At 41.1% G+C, this 20,342-nt stretch overlaps 1 protein-coding gene across 10 annotated transcripts in view; it reads right to left on the minus strand.

Moving 5' to 3' along the window:
• MYO3A (myosin IIIA) overlaps window positions 1-20,118 on the minus strand; it is a 127,873-nt gene extending 107,755 nt beyond the window's left edge. For 6 of the 10 annotated variants that reach the window (XM_037385723.1, XM_037385722.1, XM_037385721.1 and 3 more), the window contains exons 1-3: window positions 16,328-16,465; window positions 7,209-7,391; window positions 2,911-3,045 (exon numbers count right to left, since the gene is read on the minus strand). In XM_037385723.1, coding sequence (XP_037241620.1) covers window positions 2,911-3,045; window positions 7,209-7,376 — 303 coding nt within the window. In that variant the 5' untranslated portion in view covers window positions 7,377-7,391; window positions 16,328-16,465. Of the gene's footprint in view, window positions 1-2,910; window positions 3,046-7,208; window positions 7,392-16,327; window positions 16,466-16,643; window positions 16,744-16,793; window positions 16,856-19,805 lie in introns of those variants that run through there. The other 4 variants (XM_037385718.1, XM_037385719.1, XM_037385724.1 and 1 more) reach the window with 4 other exon arrangements.
• Between the last annotated feature and the right edge of the window lie 224 nt (window positions 20,119-20,342).

Raw genomic sequence — 20,342 nt, forward strand, 5'->3', positions numbered from 1 at the left:
GAGCCTCATTATTGACATACACCTTACAGCAAGTAGTAAATGAAATGCTAATTTCAGTTAAAAATGGAATGACCAACTATCTTATCCTAGAATTTGAGAGTAGCTTCAACAGGTACCAAGTCACATAAGAATAGATTCATTTTGGAAAACAGATGGAAGGTGAAGTGGAATATTTCACACCAAGACTGCAATAATCTCATCATAAACCCATCCAAGGTCTTTTCCAGTATTCAGAACGGGTGGTAAGTTATGCGGTCTGACAATTTTATGATAATTCAAGTATTCAGGACTAAAATCTGTCAAGAACCTTTTACAGTAGTGTAGTCTTTTTAGCTACTTGGTTAGTTTTAGCATCAAAATTATATCTCAGCCACTTACCTGAACCTAGTTCAAATCTGATTAGCCTCTTTTCCCCAAAACACAAACATGATCAAGTGCAATACAAAACAGCTACTGAAAGAAAACTATGGGATACATCAAAAATCATCACACTGTATATACTAACAAAGGTGTAAGAATTGAACAATATGGTTCATATAACCAATGCAGATGACAAAATTAGGAGAAAAGAAACCTGGCAACAATCTTTCTTTCCAGACTGGTTTGCTGTTGATATACTGCATGGGACATGTCTTAAAGAGCTGAGGATTTTTTTCTTCTAGGAAAAAAAATATTTAATAACATCTACATATATTGATTCAAACACTCCAGAGAGTAACTTTGTCAGAAAACTTCAGTGGTGGCTCTAAGCCCATTGCTGAGTTTTGCCATCTATCACAAGCCATTCCTAGTGGAATTTGAGAAACTTTCCCTTCAAAACCTCCTGCCCACAGATCCCATCACAGAACACAAAAGTAGAGTAAAGCAGTAAGTTCTGCCTTCAATGCCCCATGGCTCCTGTGAGCTCTTCCTAGTAGCTGCAGCTTTGCAGGAATCCAGAACACTACAGTACACAATAGCCTACATTTGATTCTCTACTTTTCCTCCTTAACATCATTTTGGATTCAGATACTGCAGAAGCTGCTTCGTATTACGCAAACTTCAGTGGTCTACCCTGTTCATTCTTCCCATCTTTGGGAACTTATCTATAGGCTAGGTGCTGACTGCAAAAGGTCCATCTTTCATTTCAGAGGATTACACAGAAATTGCAGGGATTAGTTGATAACTGTTTTGTGAGAAGGAGATGAGAAAGATCTCCTCCTTAGTATCAAACTCTGCAAATCTAAATTTCAAGACTGGACTCCCCTCTTCAGGGAATGCAACAGTCCTGAAGTCAAAACGCTCTTTTATGACAAGATAAATAAAAAGCCTAAAACCCAAAGCAATGGAAACAGAGGTCTCTGTAAGCTAAAGACTCATCACCACCTTCATGAAGTTAAGACACAAATATATTGTTAAAAAAAGAAAACACACGACAACCAACCACAAAATAGAAGGAAGATGACGAAGATATCTTCATTCTTATAAACTGTAGGACACCTAAACAGCTACTGTGGAACACCCCCCCAACAGTAAAGCTGCATACAAGTTGAAAGGAAGGTGATACTTCAACAGAGGAACCTGTTCCACAAGTTTTCTTTCTCAGATACTTTTATTATAAGGAAAGCTTTACCAAACTCACCATTGGAGTTTATTTTTCTTATGTGTATCTATGCATACACACTCCAATCCACTGCATTCATGGATCTACATGTGCAGTGACAGAAAGCATCCAAGACACACACTCCATACTAGCACTTGCACACATACAGCTTGATATGCAAAGAGTAAATATAAAACTTGTATTCCAGATGTAGGCTTGTATTTTTCACTTTAGAAAACAAATCTATGTGAAATATAAAAATTAAAATATAAACATTTGACTGTTTTCCTCATTGTCTGTTCCATCCTGGCTGTTTGGCACCCACCCTTTAGAGGCCAGAAGTTTCACAGATGGAGTTTTAAATGCCCAGCAGACACAACAGAAGCTATATTTTCAAATATGCTCACTGCACAAAGAGCTGACATCTTTTGATGTCAGTCTAACCTAATAATTTATCATGGAATTCCAATGCAAAATATTCTTAAAAACATCTTCCCAATGCAAGTCAGAAGAATGTGGAAAAGCTTTTAGAATTTAAGCATTTTTAGAGCTTATTTCCAGGATTAACATTGTATCATTGAGATATTTGGCATGAGATTTGTGTTCACTTAGCTAAAAAATCATAAAATACAACCGATGCTTCAATCTCAACCTTATCAAACACTGATCAAACATCAGCAAGAGCCCTGCAATCAAGCTCTTTACTCTTAGATTAGTCAAAACTGAAGACTGAAACACATGAATTACAGGCCTCACCTAGATTAGTCAAAACTGAAGACTGAAACACATGAATTACAGGCCTCACCTTGCTCTGACTCTGAGGAAATTCTGCTGCTTTCAACAGTATTTGAGCAGTAGCCTATTTTTATTGGCTTATTTATCTATTTATGCATTTACTTGCACAAAAAAAAGCAATTCAATTAATTTCTATAATTTCATTTAGGAAAAAAAAATCATCACAGTGATTTCTTTAACTGTTATGTCATATCTTAGTCATATTTAAAGAAATGCTACCAAAGGAAGATTCCCATAACAAGCTTATCAGCAGAGAAAGATTTTAGGTCACAAATCCCATTAAGTCAGTCCTATTAGAATTTATATCTTAATTCTGAAGGCATAGCTCTATCAGTATAATATCAAAATAAGAATGCTGAACTCACGAGCAGACCATTAATTCAGAACGCTGAGAAGACTAAGCAACAGCATTTATCAGTTCACATACAACCACTCTAAAAAAAACATCAAATTACTTGCATCTCATTCACTGAGTTAATTCTCAACACAGCAATGCCAACTGGAAGAAAAGTCTATTTTTCTGAATTACTTACCTCAAGAACTAGCCAAAGCTGGTCTCCGTTTTTCACATCTTTCTTATAGTACATGCCGTAGAATTTGACTACATTAGGATGATCAGAGAGTGCTTTCAAAATGTTATACTCTGCTTCAATTTCTTCATCAATATCCTAGTGTCACAAATGAGGAATACATAGCGGTTAATAAATAAATAGTGATAACCATTTAAAAAACCCAACACACAGCATTTTCTGGCTATTCAAATGTCATTTGAAAAAAGAAAAAGAAAAAAACCAGAACACGAATGTACCATCTGCAGGGTTACAAAACTTGATTCTCATTACTCAATACAAAAGAGTCATCTGTTTTTTACTTGGTCTTCACCAGTTTCAGCTGATGAACAAGGGGTATGACAGAGTAGCCCTGAGGAGAATGGGGAAGAAGCATTTCAAGGCAAAGCCAGTGCAATCCAGAAGTGGGTAGGTATGCAGATGCCTCGGGATGTCACATGTTACTTCTCTAATCTCAAGGGTATCCCCAGCTAGAGATGGTGCAGCTGGAATTACCTCTCTACCCCTCTGTGCACGAACGAGTACAACTGCAACCACATCTTACTCATTTATCATCTTACTTTCTAGAATCATTTGGATTTTTTTCTCATTTTCTATCATAGAAATTGGTGACATCCATGATCTCTCTGGCTTCTCCTACCGAGCTATGAGTTATGGCTTTTTGTCAGTCTTTCATTACAGACTTTGGGTTTCCTACACAGCGAGGGAAATCCATTTGGAGGTGAGAAGGCAAATTTTGCCAACACATGTACCAGGAGCCATGCAAACCCTTTCAGATCAAACATGGATGGTAGCAACAGTGGGCACTCAATGACTCGGGTAACCCTTTCCACATATGCATGGTATTGCTCACTGAGGGACTCCATCAAACTGCGTTTCAGTCATGCTGAGAAAATATTCAATCCATCCTGACCACATGTTAACATATTTGTTTCCAGATTTAAACATTTTTAATACAATTTGCTATTTACACGCACCCAAAAAGAAATAGAAATGAAAAATTAATTCTAGAGGAAGGCTACCTATGAAGTCTGCTATCCATATGAATGCATTTCTTATCAGTGAAAAGCACCTACTCTGTGCTGAAAACCTGTCTCACCACTGCAAACAGAAGTGACCCTGGCAGAGAAAAGGGATGCTTTGTATTCCCAATGAATGTCACTCCTCATTTTGTTCACCAGTCATCTATCTGCCCCTAAGAGGCCTTTGCTTACTTGTTTCTTATACAGGTATCTCCAACACTAAATCATGTTCCCCATATTAGCCTTTTGTCTTGAGGTCAGCCTGACTGGTGTCAAAGAACTCTGCCTGTCAGGAACTGGGCCATCAAACTCTCATACTGAGATTACAAGAATAAGTCTTCTCACAAGGAAGGGCTTTAGAGACTTTTTAATTGAAGTAGGCAAAAAATAGTAGAAGTTTTCCTCCTCTTTCAAAAAAATGAGGAAGTCACTTTAAGTTAATTTTCCCATAAGCACAATGCAGAATACAGCCAATAAACAAAGAGATGCAAAGAAGGAAGAAAGAACCAATGTACTGAGGGTGGCAGAGGAAGGAAAGGGAAAGAGTGGAAGATAAGAAGTGATGAAGAGAGAAAATGCATCTGGCAAAAACAAAGGACAGATCAAAAGGGAAAAAAAACAAAACAAACAAAAACCCAACCAAACCCCAGAGAGTTGAAAGCCAAAAAACTATACACAAAATGTACAATAGCGCTGACTGCCTTGGGGAAACTGGAAGAGAATTAGCCCACTGTCCTACTGTGATTTAATAGAGGCTTCCATCTCCTGAGGGGTACTCAGATTTTATGAGATTTTTACTATTTAAGGAGAAATGAAAAGAGAGAGAATGAAATGAATAGAATATTCATTCTGTGTATACTAAAAAAAAAAAAATTTATATTCCTCTGTATTTTATAAAAGAAGAAAACTTGAAATATTTGTTTGAATTTAACATATTTATCTGCATAACAGTACCTCTTCTAGAAATGGTAGAGGGAATATTTTCATGTGAACTTAGACACAAGATAACTTGGCTAAGAACCCTAAATTACAATGGTATTTACTTACAGCCCTGAGGACAAGACTGAGCACATTCTCAGTTCCAGCTTCATATATTCTCATCTCAACACCTTCACTTTCCTGTTGCAGTTTCAAAAAGCTGAGCTGTTATTCAACACAAAGAATCTAAGAGCTCTAAAGGATTAAACATGAAATGCTTATTTCAGTCTCACACCACCCATGATTATGTAGTTTCCCAGTTAAATCAAGTGATATAAACCCACATTTTTCTGCTTCTTTTTTCAGTCCACCTCTCAGGTGGCACAATTCTGAGACCATCTTCAAAGAAAAAAAAAAGTAAAATAAAGAAGTAAACACAGTATCTTTTTCTTCATTGCAATGGCTCCCTCTGCAGCCATCAATAATACTTTCAGTTTAAACAAAAAGAACTCGTTTATTGCTTTCACCCTATTTCTAATAGAGGGTTGCCATTTTAACAGTAACATGAAGGCACAGCAGCTACTCCAGACGTCCTGTAAATAGCAGGGGGAAAAGAACAGTATTCTTAGAACAAAAAGAAGAATATAATTAGTTAAAAAGATTTAAGTCTTGGAGTGTGATGTTGACTGTATAACTTCCATTTCTTCATTAAAATAATTTATCTGTTTTCATCAGTTATACCTTTTCCCTTCTTCAGTTTCTTATGTTGCATCTTTATCCATAGTATTTCTTCCGTCTTTACATTCTACTCCCTTATCTCCTACTTGAAACTATTTCTCTTTCCTCTAGCATCAGCTTTAGTACCTCTTCTTTCTTCCTGTCATCATCCTTTTACCTCTTCCTACAACTTCCAAAGTGTACACAACGTTAAAAGTTTCCCTGATGCCTTCAATAATCCCTGCAATAGTCAGCTGCCACTTAAGAATCATTCCCGAACACTTGTGAAACAGATGAAAGCAGAAGCTTTTCCTGCCACACAGGCATTTAGATATACACCAACTGCAAGGAAGTCCTGCCTATTCATTGTAAGCACAAGAACCTTGTTTACAGAAAGCAGCAGAGTCAAAAACAGAGTTTCCAATGCATTTGAATTCATCAAGATCCTTATCAGTTGGCTGCAAATCATGTTTATTTTGAGAGAGGTACTGAGATGAGCCTCCTTTTGTTGCTTTGAAAGAATGCTGAAATAAAAAGCAGATCAGCAAGAAACACAGCAAAGGTAATGCAAAAAATATTTTCACAAACACATTTCATGGATTTACAGACCATGGAATCATAATTTGAGACTAGGTGATACACAGGGGTATACAGAGCCCTGCGTGGCTGTGCAGCTCCAGACCTGCAACGTTTCACACAGCACAGCATTCCCTTCCATTCCTGCCCAGAGGTCTGGGAATGGAAGCATGTGCCTCACAATCCTATACCGGGAGTGAAAAAAGATGAGTTCAAAGGAGCTACCTGAAACAAGAAGAGCTCCTTGTCCACGTTTTGCGGGTTACTGTTCTCAAGAAAAATCCCAAGCCACAGGCAGCACCACTGAAGTCAGCGGGGTAGCCTTTACAAACCAGACTAATGTTCCTCCTTACTCTCTGACCATTAATCTGCCACCCAACAAATGTCAGTTAGAGAACAAAAGCATACTCTACAACATAATAATTCCACCTCCCAGACACCTGGTGCTTTGTGTGTAGGAGCTATTGCCTTTGCATTTTCCATTTGAAAAGATGGATTCCTCTGTGATATCTATGTATTTTGGCACATTCTGAAAACACAGAACCAACAATAACAATAAAGTGTGCTATTTTATTTTTAAAGTATCATTCATAGCATGTAACTCAGCTAAAAGCATGTACTCAAAATAGATGCTTGAAGGTACATCTAAAGTACTTACAAGTATATAACTTTCTTACTGGCTATTACATTAAAAAAGAAAAGGAAAAGAACAACAGTAAAAATAGAAGCTAAGACTCCTGGTACTGAAAAGGAAAATAATCAGCTCTGCTTCTGAAAGTACGAGATAAACAAGGGGTAACTAGAAATAAAAGTAACAAAGTTGAGGTATACTTCTGACTTCTACCATATGCAACCACTTCCAAGATCCCTTACAGTATGAAAAATGCATTGATAGCTAGCCTGATACTTAGCAGGTTGAAGCAGCTTATTTCACTATCACTTCTAATGCTCTACCAAGATTAAAAGAAAAGAAATACTACATAAATTCACTTACAATTAAATAAGCACAAAGTAATTTAAGTAGCTTACGTGAACAGGATCCAAAATTTTGACTGCTGCTTTGCTGCCATTTTTCTTATTTAACACCTTGAACACTTTTCCATATGTTCCTTTCCCAATAGTCTCAATTATTTCCCAGGTATCTGAAGGATCAGGAAAGCTATCAAATATTATTGTTTTCCCAGTCAACGGAAGCATCTCAAATGATGGCTCCTAGAAAAAAAGAGATTTCAACCTTTACTCAACAAGTGGCTAACAGCAGTTGGTTTCCTACAAACACGAGACACACACATACCAGTCTCAAGCACTAGAAATGTTCTTGCATGTAGTGTGCATGCACTGAAAGCATAATGAACAAGAAATCCTCCACTTAATACAGGTATGTGCAGCCAACACAGTATCAAATGAAAGGAAATCCAAATAATAATTTGACCTAATTTCAGGCTTGAGTGAAATCAGTAGAAACTTTCCCATGCACTCCAATGAAACTATAATGTCACTCAGATTTTTTGAGGGGCAGGGGAACGGGAGTAAAGTTCATAAAATCCAAAAGAATTTGGCTCCATTACCAAGAATCAAGCAAGAAAGGAAAAAAAAATATATATCCTCAAAACAAGACACGTTAAATAGCAGCATTAAGCTCATTCAAACTTTTGCAGCAAGTGGTCAATTTTATAATCCTACTTTTACCATTTGGTCTTTTATACAGATTTTGTAAGGCCAAGCACATCAAAGTGGCAGATCTTTTCACAGCATCACGGTCTGCTGATGACCAAGCATTCAGAGTCATGGAAAACGTGTTTACTGATGTACATTCATTAACAACTGCTTTACATATTGTAAAGGAAACACCTTTTACAATGACGGAATTGTATCCATCGCTGACCAGGTTACACCTATGCCCTGGTTAATGCTGGATACAATTCACTTATAGATACACGCCTTCATAGTGACTAACTATCCAGCAGCTACAGTGGTGAAAAGAAACCACACACAGACAACAAAACAGAAACCCCACCTTTACCCATTGTTAAAAACAGCCAAAACCACTGTAGAAATGTGTTAAATAATACATTCTCATATTCTTAATTGTAGAGCCAAGACTGAAAAAGAGAAGGGGCTGGGAAGAGGATAGACTTAAGCCCTTACCAAGTAAGCAAGCTGTAAGTAAGTGAGCCAGCAACTGAGTGCTTGAGGCCTTCCTGAGCACAATATGTAGTAAATGAGACAGGTTTGGAGAGTAATTTTCACACACCCTTTAAAAAAAAATTTATATTATACTTTATCAACAGACTACAGCATAATTATTCTTGGATTTTTTTTATGCCAACAGCACAAATCTACACACATAAAAGCATTTTATGTGATATTACTCCAGTGACAGAAATTGCACCGTGATACCTTACTGCTTTTTTAATAATGAAGAGAATGGCTTCAATTTCAGTTTCATCCATGCCATACTAGCCATACTTTCTTTATTCATCTCTTATTCGTATAACCATGCATATCCCACTAGACATGGAGCACATACACCATCCAGAAGCAAGTGAAATGGACTGCTATACAAACATATGTTGTACCAGCTCCTTCAATTATCTGACACGACTACTGGCACACGATGTGTATTCAGACTAATTTTCTACTGGATAATACAAGCTTGCCTGGGGAACACAGTGCTGAGGATTCTTCCCATCATTTTGCTCGTGGTTGATTAGCTCACTGAGGAGTGAGAACACAGGGGTTTTTTCTCTCTCCCCCCAAGGCCTTTTTTTTTAAAAAAAAAAATATAAATTACTATTACCAACTTCTATACCTGCTCATGCAGCCAAGTGGTGAAATACCCTAACACCAGGAAACCTGCAATCTGCAGCAGTCTGTTGTGTACTGAGGATTGCAACTAGTACTGGCCCAACACCTTGATCTCGAGGTCTCTGGGAACAAAATGACCCAATTTTACCTGCTACAATGAAATCTCCCTTAAAACAAGCCCAGGTTAAGGTCAAAGAAAAGACAGAGGATCAAGATCCAAAGACATGTAGCTGTAATATGTAACTCCTCAAATTTCCATTCTACATTTAACATTTGCTTTTTCCTTCTGTCCAGCCCTCTCCCTGGGATTCATGTAGACACAACTCAGCCAGGACAGAGCAAGCAGTCTCTTCCTAAGGTATTACCTTTCCACCTTATGCCTAGTATTTATCCATAGCTTGGTAGCTTCACCACTTCCAGGCAAGGCCATTTCTTCCTCAGAAAATGAACACGAGCGAGTTACAACCTTTTCTTTTTTCACTTTCTTTTTCTTCTGCCTATAATATAGTGCTCAAATACAATTGTTCTGTGGTGGTTTTTTAGTCACTGTATATATACATATACAATTTTTTTGTAATTAGCTCATAATTGGGACTATCCAAAATAATAACCAAACTGGGGATGATAAAATGATTAGGATTAATAATCCCAAACCCCTGCTTTGAGGGATTCAACAACGATGGAATTTAAAAATTTCTTTAGTTGAGCTTTAGTTTTTAGAATTGAGGTTAACCATTTGCTTAAAGTTTTACTGGATACTCAATGCATAACCAGTGATTTACTGGGAGAAAACAAAGTAGAGAGCGATCAATGGATGCCTTCGTAAGAACAGATGTCCAAATCATACTGGATCTGTCTGTGTACAAATTATTTTCTACAGAATATGTAGTTTTCCATCAGAATCTAGGGCCTGCTGTGTCCCACATTACAAGAATACAAGCAACAGCCTGGGACCCAGGCAGCTTACAGCAGGAGATATTCAGAAGTTAAAGAAAGGAAGACTCATTTCCTCCCCTTCAAAGAGCACTTAAGATGCAGGAATGCAAAGACCAGCTTCACATGTTTAGCCCGTGCCACAGCCAAGCAGGGAACTGATAACCTTGACTCTTCAAACATACCCTTAAGCAAAGGCCCACACCTCCATGCACAGGTTTTACAGCAAGTAGAACACCGTAAGAACACGCACATCAAAACCTGCAGATTCAGACAGCTCCCCAGGCTTCGTTAACTTTCTAAACATTAACAGAACACAGCTGAAATTCATTGACTCCCAGTATCAATTGCTTATTTGTCTCTGGAGACTGGTACAAGAAGAACTGTTAAAAGGGCTGTGGAAACATGACCCTGCAGGTACTATTTGGCTACCAGAAAAGAGAGAGGCACTTCATATACATGCATTTTCCTCTGCAAATCACATCAGTTGCACATCATCTTGTCTTAAGAAAAGTCACCACAAACTTAACAATAATGCATACAATAGCTGTTGCATTCAGTTCAATAATTTGAGTGCTATTCCAGAATGAATTATTCACCCTAATCCTTTGTCTTTTGATTTACAGCTTCAAAATCATAACTTGAATGAGCTGTATTGAACATCATATTTTCTCATTTCCAGTATGTTTAAGAACAAGCCCCTGCAGATAAATTGTTTAGCTTCTACTTCTATTATTAAAAATATTAAATAGAATGATTTCAAGTGTTCTGTTCTGGGTGATGAATAATGTTTTATTACATCTCAGTGAAGTTGAGAAAGCTGATAATGATTTAACCTCATATTTCAGCAATAAACTGGGCTGTCTGTGGAATAAGTCTGGATGCCCAAACAACTGGGTAATTTATCATATCCCTCACCATTAAAAATTTACTTCAAAAAAACAACTTACAACTTAGTCCAGACTTCTGAGCTAGGAACGTACCCTTGAACCTCTATAAAAACCCTTTAAAATACTTCTAGTGTGCTCACTAGAACTCACACCAGCTCACGCAAATTCTGTTCAGATTTTGGCTAACACTGCTCCTGCTAAGGCGTGATGTACGCTGGGAGCAGCGTCTTTAGGTCAAAGTAAAAGCAACTGGTTGGCAGGACAGGCAGCCAGAAAGAGCTAAAGCACTATTACCACCTGCAAGCTGCTGACTCCTGCAGCCTCTATCTTTTGTCTGGAAGTTTCCTCAGAATCTGCTAATTTAGGGAAATGGTATAGGCCAATTCTCCAAGCTGGAAGGTGTAAACATCAGCTTACCCAAAAAGCTTCTGAAGCAAATTCAGACACAGCTGGGCTGCTCTTTGGTGTGATACAGGGGACGCCTGCATGTTGATGGAGGAGGAAGGACTAAGCACCCTCACTCTTTGGGAGTTATGGGTCATAAGTTATCAACCCTTTCAACTTGAATGGTGAATAAGTGAATTCACGTGACAGACCAGTCTGGGCAAAAGGGGATTGAGCTCCTGTTTGTTGTATTTGTTTGCTGTATTTCTTAAAGAGCTCAGGAAATAAAGCACAGAGCATCTTGTCCTGTAAACCAGAGAGATCCCAATGGCCACAATGATTAAATTCAGGGTATGTGGGGCAGAAAAAAATAGTTTTGGAGTCCCAAGACAACAAGCCAATGTGGTTGGGTTTTTTGGTTGTTTTGTAGGTTTTATTCCTCTAAGAGGGGGATCTAGTGTCAGTTATAAGAACAAACTGGGTGAGAATTCTTATGAGCCTGCCCTATGTGACTTTTTGCTTCCTATGTCACATTAAACATATACACCCTATGCAGCAGACCTCAAGTTGCATACTGGAGATACCCAGAAAGAGCATCATAGAATCATTCAGGATGGAAAAACCCTTTAAGATCACCAAGTCCGACCATTAACTAGTACTGCCAAGTCCGCCACTAAACCATGTCCCTAAGACACCCTGTTCAGCATCAATGCTGGTAGATCACTGCATTCTCCATCATTTTCAGTACCTGGCTCACTTGGAGACAGAAGGGGAAAGGGCAGCCTACTGAAGAACACCGTATATCTCCTGTGGACTACCTGATTGCTGCAAAGGTAACTCAGTGAAGCACTTTTCCACACCCGAAACTTAAGACACATACCAACTGCACAGTCAAAGGCTTTATGGTCAAGGCCACAGAGCATTACAAACAATAGTCAAGTGGAAACAAGCAACAGGCTGGGTTGCAAGTATAAAGGAACCTGAATATCTCATGGACCATTACATGTAAAACCAATAATTATTATTACTGTTTCATACTACCTACATTTGCAACTTCTTTCTAAACTTTTCCATGCAATAGTTTCTGAGTGGACCACCATCTCACTTGGATGAAAGCATATTCATTTCCTCTATAAGGAGCTGATAAAACAAGAGAGGCACCTTGCCTCATGTCTTTCATCCTTCTCCGTAAAGGAGCCTACATGATTAGCAAAGCAGATACCTGTTCATACATGCCTAAAATGAATCCAGTATCTTGTCTCCTGGCTACCAAAATCTGCTGGTCTTGAAAGTCAGAACCAGGACCTCATTGGTTCCGTTCAAAACACACCTACTGTGGTCATCTTTGAACTCTTCTATCATCTGTCCATACCACTCTCTCCTTCCCATTGCAAACACTAACCAGACAGCTTCTGCACATATACTGCCCTGTAATTTGCCAGACATCTTCACATGTGTCACAGGAAGCGGATGTCAGGAGCCAGCAACACTAGCTTACATTGTCTATTGGGTCTGTTACCTCTGAGAAAGTGAAATTTGCACTGCTTCAGATTCTGAAACTTAAACCTCTTGCCTAACGGATGCCAGAAAAATAATCACCCTAAAAAGAAAAAAAAAAAAAAAAAAAGAAAAAAGAAATTGCAGGCAACGTTCATATAGATACTGCTGAGGCTTGTTGTATGAAAGAAAAAAATCCTTCTTGCCTCACTTTTTCGCCACCTGATGCCTTTACCCAATATCTAGTTTAGAAGCTCTTTGGTCTGGTACTGATCACAAGGCACAGTGGGGTCTTGAAATACTTAATGCAATAGCACAATAAAAATCCCACAACACATTCCCTCTTATTTCATGACTTTATGCCACACTGACAAGTACTTAATAACAAAGTTAAAGGCTACTGCATGGAATTCTTAAGACAAGCCAAGAGCATGAGGCTACAATATGCCGTTACCATACTACCACGTAGCATATTCTGGATAATGCTCAAATAATTTGATTGTTCAACCATGAATATGGATTGCAGCACAGTTCCTGAGCTAGGATAAATGTAGCTATAATGAGCCATTTATGCAGCATACTATCTCATGCGTCATTCAAAGAATAAGTTTTCCTCTGGAAATTCCACTACCACCCCCACTTAATTCCGGGGGATATTTGGCTTCTGATTTTGATGATGATACAACCTGTATCTGAATGGCAACGATAATCAAATCTAAGCTCAGTGTGAGCAGATTATCTAGTTTGACAATGAGTTAAAAACAAGTGTTTAGAACACAACTGTTTGTTGGATTTTTTTACTTCATTTGTCAAAAGCTGAATACAATTAACATCATAATTTCACTCTAAACCAACAACAAATAATAGTTTTGCATGATTACATTAACTTTTGTACTATCTGTGTGTCTATCTGAATTATCCTCTTTAACTGTATATCAGTTTGCTTACTACTTTCTACTCTACGCAACCCTCAGTGTTCTCCCAGAACTGAACAATTGTCTGTCTCATCTGCAAGAAACTTCCCAGAGGGGAGAAAGAAAAAATCTCTTTAGCCCCAACTATGGTAGATGAAGAATAGAAATCAACAACCTTGTCTAACAGCCAGACCACTTCTTTCACTGTTGTGTGCTTACACAAGTAAGAAAGACAAAGCGCTTACATTCACCTAACTTGATAGGTGTACAATACACCTATTGGAACCTAAGATAGATACTATAATCCCATTTCAGTCAGTCAAAGCAATCCAAAATAGATTTATCTGACCTGGTTAGCATCTACCTTAGCATAAGAAGACTTGCTCTCCAGACTGTTGTTTATACTGGCCAAGTTTCCATTGACTACAACAGGAACCCAGTCATGCAGCTTCAGGTATAGACATGTTAGGTGAAATGAACCCTATCCTACTTAACTGCTGGAAACAAAGAGTTACAGTTTGACAGCTGACAAAATTAGTATCAGCTCCATGCTACAGCCAGGCAAACTGCAAGCCACCCACATCTCATCACCTGAAAGCTGGCAGGCAACTTGGACATAGTCTGATGACGCACAGAAAAGGCAAGAACCATGCAATGACATTGCTAAGCAAAGTCTGAACCCAATGACCAAACCCTAAATTAATGTAAATGCAGAAATAAGTGGTTACTTTAAAGCATTTGGAGCCAAGGATTGGTGATAAATTTAGCTTAATCACAGATAATGTATTTCCTGGGCACAATTCAAAGCATGTATGTTAATCTTAGGGCTGCTCAAGGAAAAAATTCATCTATTTTTGAGGGCACTTTTTAGTGTTCACTCTCTGAAGAGCTGGGTAAATGCTGCTTTTGTTTCTAAAAACATTTTTCCTCTTTGCTGACTGTTTTCCAGCAACAATTTTCCCAACAAAGCAAGACAGCTTTCAGAGAAACTTGATGCCTCTGGACTCCTCGACCTCTGTAAAACTTCTACATGCAGTAGAGAAACAGTACTGTATGGTATCAGCACCTGATCTCCTATTGATAAATGCATATTGGGTGTCGGCACTGACATTTCATCTGCTGATTATTATTCAGCTAATCCTGACATCTTGACTTGCTGCAGACTGAACTGGCCAGCCCCGCTCGTGGAAGGCTCCAGCTCCTTGCTCTCTGAATGTTCTCAGAGGGCACTGCTGGAAAAGATCTACATCAGTGTTAGGTTCCACCTTGGTTTTCTTCCATTCCCCTCCACGTCCCACAACAGTAAGAGTCCTACTGCACGCTGAGGTTTACAGTTCTCAGGAAACTCCGTTGGAGGAGGATTGTTTTTAAGCAACAGTGGCTATAAACATTCAATCTCATCCCATGCATAGGGGCTACCTACTGGATGACAATCCTGCAGAGCTCAAACATAACATCAGTACAGGATCCCAGTTTTTTGAAGCCAACCTTTAGTGATCAGAAGAGGGTATGAAAAGAACATGGAAACAAAAGTTAAATTATTGTAATGAACTCTGAAAGCTCTGATATTTTCAAAAGAAATGAGACCTAAAAATTTCTGTGGCAATGGCCATCCAACAGAAAATACTTACACAGGGGCATTACAACTATGAAAACATGATTAATAATGGAAGGGGGAATGGTTCATTATCAACTTGTATTTGGACCTCATGCCATCAGAAATAATGAACTGACATTAGCAAACCATGAACTGAATCATATCTAACTCATTTTGCTGCTCCCAGAAAGGGAGGCATTGCAAGTGATGAGAATAATTTTTCAATGTCTACACATTAGATCAATGTATTAGCAAAGGCCTCCACTTTCAAAGCTAAAGCATCGCTTGATTTTCCTATTTTAACACAGTAAAACTTTATAAGGCCATAAAAATCAATATGGTGCAATCTCACTCACTTGCTGTTTCTCAGAACTTCTAACAGTGGCGAAGTGGCAACTCAAAATTAATTTAGGAGCTATACCAATGGGCTTTGACAGGGCTTGAAATTAAGGCGATATAGTCATTTGATGGCAAGACAAGGCAGGCAGTAGAGACGACAGGCAAATCTGCTAGCACTGAACTCCAGCAGGCAAAAAGTGACGGAGTACGAGTGTATTTTGGGATGCTGTGGGCACGGCAAGCGGTGACACGCGCCTCGCCGAGGCCCACGGCTCTCCAGGCCTGCGCGTCCCCCGGGCGGCAGTGCCTGCCCCGCGCTGCCAGCGCCGCTGGTGCCACACACGGAGCCGCCCGGGCGCCCCTGCTCAGGGCCCTACACACCTTCCTCACACAGAAACCCAGAGGGGACGGGGAGAGCGAGGAGCACAAACAACCCGGATTCACCCCGGGGCCAGAACCAGAGAGCCCAGCGGCCGGGGCCCGGCCACCCCGCGCCCTCCACACGCCGGCCGGCGCCGGGGCCCCCCAGCCCCGCGCAGCGCCGCTCGCAGGCCGCGCACCCCGGCCCCGCCCGCCCACGGGGGCTGCCGGCGACGGGAGGCACCGGCCCGGCCCGCCGCGCCACCCCCGGGGGCCGGGCCGCCCCGCAGCCCCTTGGCGAGGCGTGGCCGCCGGGTAGCGCGGCCCCCTGCGTAGCGCGGTGGCGGCGGAGCTGCCCGGCAGGCACCCGGCCCCGGGACCCCCCGTCCTGCCCTGCCCTGCCCTGCCCGCCCGTCCCGGGATTACCCGCAGCGAAACCTCCGGTCCTCGCAGCGCCAGCCCCGCCTGGAGCCGCGCCACCTCCGGCAACCGCGCCTCGGGTGCGCCGCCCTCCTCCTCCTCCTCCGGCCGGCCGCGGCCGGCCGCAGTCCCGCCTCGGGGTCAGCGGCGGATGAGCGCTTTGCCCCGCTAATCCCCCGCAAGCGCCGGCAAAGCCGTCAGGGCTCGGCCCGCCCCAGGCAGGGCGCGGCGGGGGGCGCCGGGGCGGCCCGGCCTCCCTCCCGGCGGGGCAACGGGCTGCGGGGGGGGCAGCCGAGGCACCGGCCCGCGGGCCACCACCAACCTGCGATGCGGGCCGGCTGCGTCTCGAGCGGGGCCGCGCCGCCGCCGCCTGAGCCACCCGACGGCGATCGCGCCGCACCTGCCGCCCGGGGATGGGATCGCGCCGTCGGGGGATCCAGGGGATCCCGCCGCCCGGGGAATCGCGACGAACCTGCCAGCCGGGGATCGCCCGGGGAGCCCGCGGACTCGGCTCACGGGAGCTGTGAATGGCGGCCCCGGGGCTGCCGGCGGCCGTGCACCCTGCCTAAACCTAATGGACTTAACCTGAGCCGCTAAAAATAATTGAGATCTGCTGCGTGCACAGGGCTCACGTTATTACACCGCAGAGAGACCAATATGCAGCAGCAACGCAACTTAAGCATAATACACAATAGCAGGGTGAAGTTGCAAGCCAAAGTACTCAGACATTGGGAAATGGATGAATTCTATCAGTATAGCTCCTAAATGATATGTGAGCCAGGCTTTATTTATGCTTTTTTTGGAGGGCCACAGCCACTGCAAAGAAGCTGAACTTAATCAGCAACAGGGAGCTTGGGCCTCCATTGGAGACTTCTGCTGTTGCGTTGAGTTTGTCTCCTTCCATTTTCCTAGTAACATTTGAATGTTTTATGTTTTCAGACAAGTTTGACAGTAGGGAAGTTGTTTCAGAGCTATACATTTTCTACGTCTTTCACGAAAGCGTAATAGAGACCAGGTAGTTCATGGCCAAGGTAGAGACCAGGATGGCCTTTCCATGGGAATATATCTGTGATGGGAAAGGTGGCTTATCCCATCCCAAGACATCAAAGACATGATGTGGATAAGAAGACTTAGAAAATTCATCACTAGGGGAAAATCAGTAGAGATTTCTATATTCTTAAATGCCAAAGTAAACAGCCACAAGCCAGGTATTTGTAAGCACAAGAGGCCTCCTTAATTCCCTTCCTCAAAGTACTATTTATTTACTGTATAAAAAATGTTAACATATTCAGACTGTGCACAGCATTACGCACATAGGAATTTATGAGGGAAAGTTTAAGATGCCATATAGTCTTTATTAACTCCTTTCATGGCTGGCTGCTCTGTCTCTTTATAGCCACTCCTCCTCCCCTGGATGAGACCCTGTAAAAATACAAATTGAGCTTCCTAGTTTTATTATCCCATTTTATTAATTGGGGTTAGGAGCACTAGCAGAATAGGGCCTCAGTTGCAAAAACATCGGTATTTTTTAGGCCTGAATTGCTATGTGAGCAACATTGTGCAAAGGTTCCCCCTCCATGAGCAAAGCTCTCACTGACTTCAGTTGTGCTTATGAGTGCCCAGCACCTTTAGGCAGTGTGTCTGGATGGATGGCAGGTCACATGCAGAAGCATGATAGTCTAATCCTCTGATCATGCAGAAGCTTGACCAGAGTGCACCGTGAAAAAAGGTTAGAAGCCTTTCTGGGAGCTCAGGTACAAAAATGGGATGGTGGACACCCACACCTCTCTTCCCAAGCAGAGCTGGCACGCATCCCAAGCCTGGAACAAGGAGCTGAGAAAAGCTTAGACACAACCTTAGGAGCCAGAAAAGACAGTAACTTCAGTGATTGGTTCATATACCCCCTTCCACTTCTAGCAGTGCTGTCTTAAAACAAAACCACTGCTGCCCATCTTGTCTGCTTCCCAGTATCTGTGTGCCAAAGTCACTGTCCCTTAGCACTGAAGAACTGAAATTCCCTGTGAGCTCTCCCTTTTCTGTCAAAGGGGCCCTCAAAGGCAAAAATCCATGATGTGACTCAGCTAACTGAATACATTTGGAGTGTTGTACACACTTTTGTCTCCTGCATTAATTAATTATTCAGGTGAACTGGTCTGTGAAATTCCCCCAAACTAGTATCTGCTTCATTTAGATGATCCTGAATGATGTGTAAGTAATGACAGTCTGTTGTGGAAAGGATCCTAGTTTAAACCAGTGAAAGTCACAACCAGCCTCTGAGGCCTATAAAGGCAGGCACTGTTCAAACAAACAGGCAGCCTCAGCCCTGAGTGACAGTCTACATGCCAAATAGACACTGACTGTGCTGGAAAACTTCGACACAAAGTGATTAAGTGACTTTCTGTGTCATGCAGCCCAGCCACACTTCTCCTTTCCCTTCATTTTCACTCCCTGTTTCTCCATCTCAACATGCCTTGGCTTTTGCTCCTCTTTTTTCCCAAAAATTTACTGCTTTGCTTTTCTATAGGAAGCTTTCCAGATGAGATTTTGAAGTTCCTTTGGGAACATGGGTATATGCTCCCCTTTCCCTCAAATAAAGTTGAAATAATTGAGGACAAGTATTATGTATTGATAACGTCTAGATACATATTAAAAGACAAGTGTGATCATCTCCAGCTGTACCTGTGTGAGGTTAAGTTGCACTTAATGCCATGAGAGAGCGTCTGTACTACGCTACCTTTTTAACAGATTGCGATTAGATTGGTTTCAGTCTCTCCCCTTGCCTTTCAACATACTTTTAAACTTTGTTAGAAATACTGTGTGTAAATCTGAAAACTGATTTTAAATTACTATGGAAGAAGTGTGAAAGCAATATGAACCTTTCAAAGCATCTGCAACATTAGATCACACTAGACAACTGCTTATAGAATAAATCTTACTCTTCATTGTAATATAATGGACCAGAAGCATACATAAGTAGAATGGACCTCTTTTACTTCAGAGCTGGAAAACTCAGACTTTTACGTTCTTAGCAGCTTCTAATGACAAAAAGAAAAAAAAAGTTCTTGTGATTAAGGCACCAAATTAAGACTATAATTTATTTAATAAAATATTTCCTGTATTGTGAAAGTCCTTACCACATCCAAATAAAGTCAGAATCCTGCTGTGCTGGACACTGCAGACCCCCCTACAAAAAGAGGTCCTCCTGCTCCTGCTAGGTTCTGAATCCTAGGCAGAGCTCAGCTGTGGAGGGCTTGTGTGACCTAGGGCATATGCTCCCTCTTTTAATCTTGTTTCTTTCCTTTATAATTGAGCTTTTAATGCTGTTCTACCCGGGAGGAGGTGTTTTGATGGCTAATTATGTACATATGCAAATAACAAGTGACGCACAAAAAGATCAGCAGGTATATAAATTATAACAAGACAATAAACAAACATGTTTAACTAGCAGAAGAGAGACAACCACTGTAAGAATTAAAGAACTTACCTCTCTGGGGGACTGCTTTTTGACCTCTCTGGCTGCTTAACTGAGCACAGCCTGTAGCAAATATGAGGAACTCCTCCCCTTTTGGTGTTTATTACAGAGAAACAATACTTCCTGCGACACCCGAGTAAATATCCTCTAGGAAAACCACCACAGAGTTTGTCTACCACTAGCTTAATAATCCTTTGATCATAAATACCATCCACCACAATGAATAACCAGGCATGCCCAAAAGCATACTTCATTTATTGAATGCATAGATTTCTCTGAAGAAACCCTGAGCTTTGCCCGATATTTTCTTTAGTTGATCAAAAGAGCTCCGTAACCCCTTTTGAAGGTCTTAGATGTGTGATCCTTGTAATCACATTTAAGGGGCTGGTTAGCTCAGGAGATTGTTAATAGGATACAAAACCTTTCACATCCAACCCAGATCAGTGCAGATGAAAAGTTGTGACTATTTAACAGCTCTTTCATCTCCTGTGACCTAACCCAGTTCCTAAAGGAGAAATGTATGTATTATTTTAAGTTTACAGAATGTGG

This window comes from Falco rusticolus, chromosome 4 (genome assembly GCF_015220075.1).
Source record: "Falco rusticolus isolate bFalRus1 chromosome 4, bFalRus1.pri, whole genome shotgun sequence".
Lineage (NCBI taxonomy): Eukaryota > Metazoa > Chordata > Aves > Falconiformes > Falconidae > Falco > Falco rusticolus.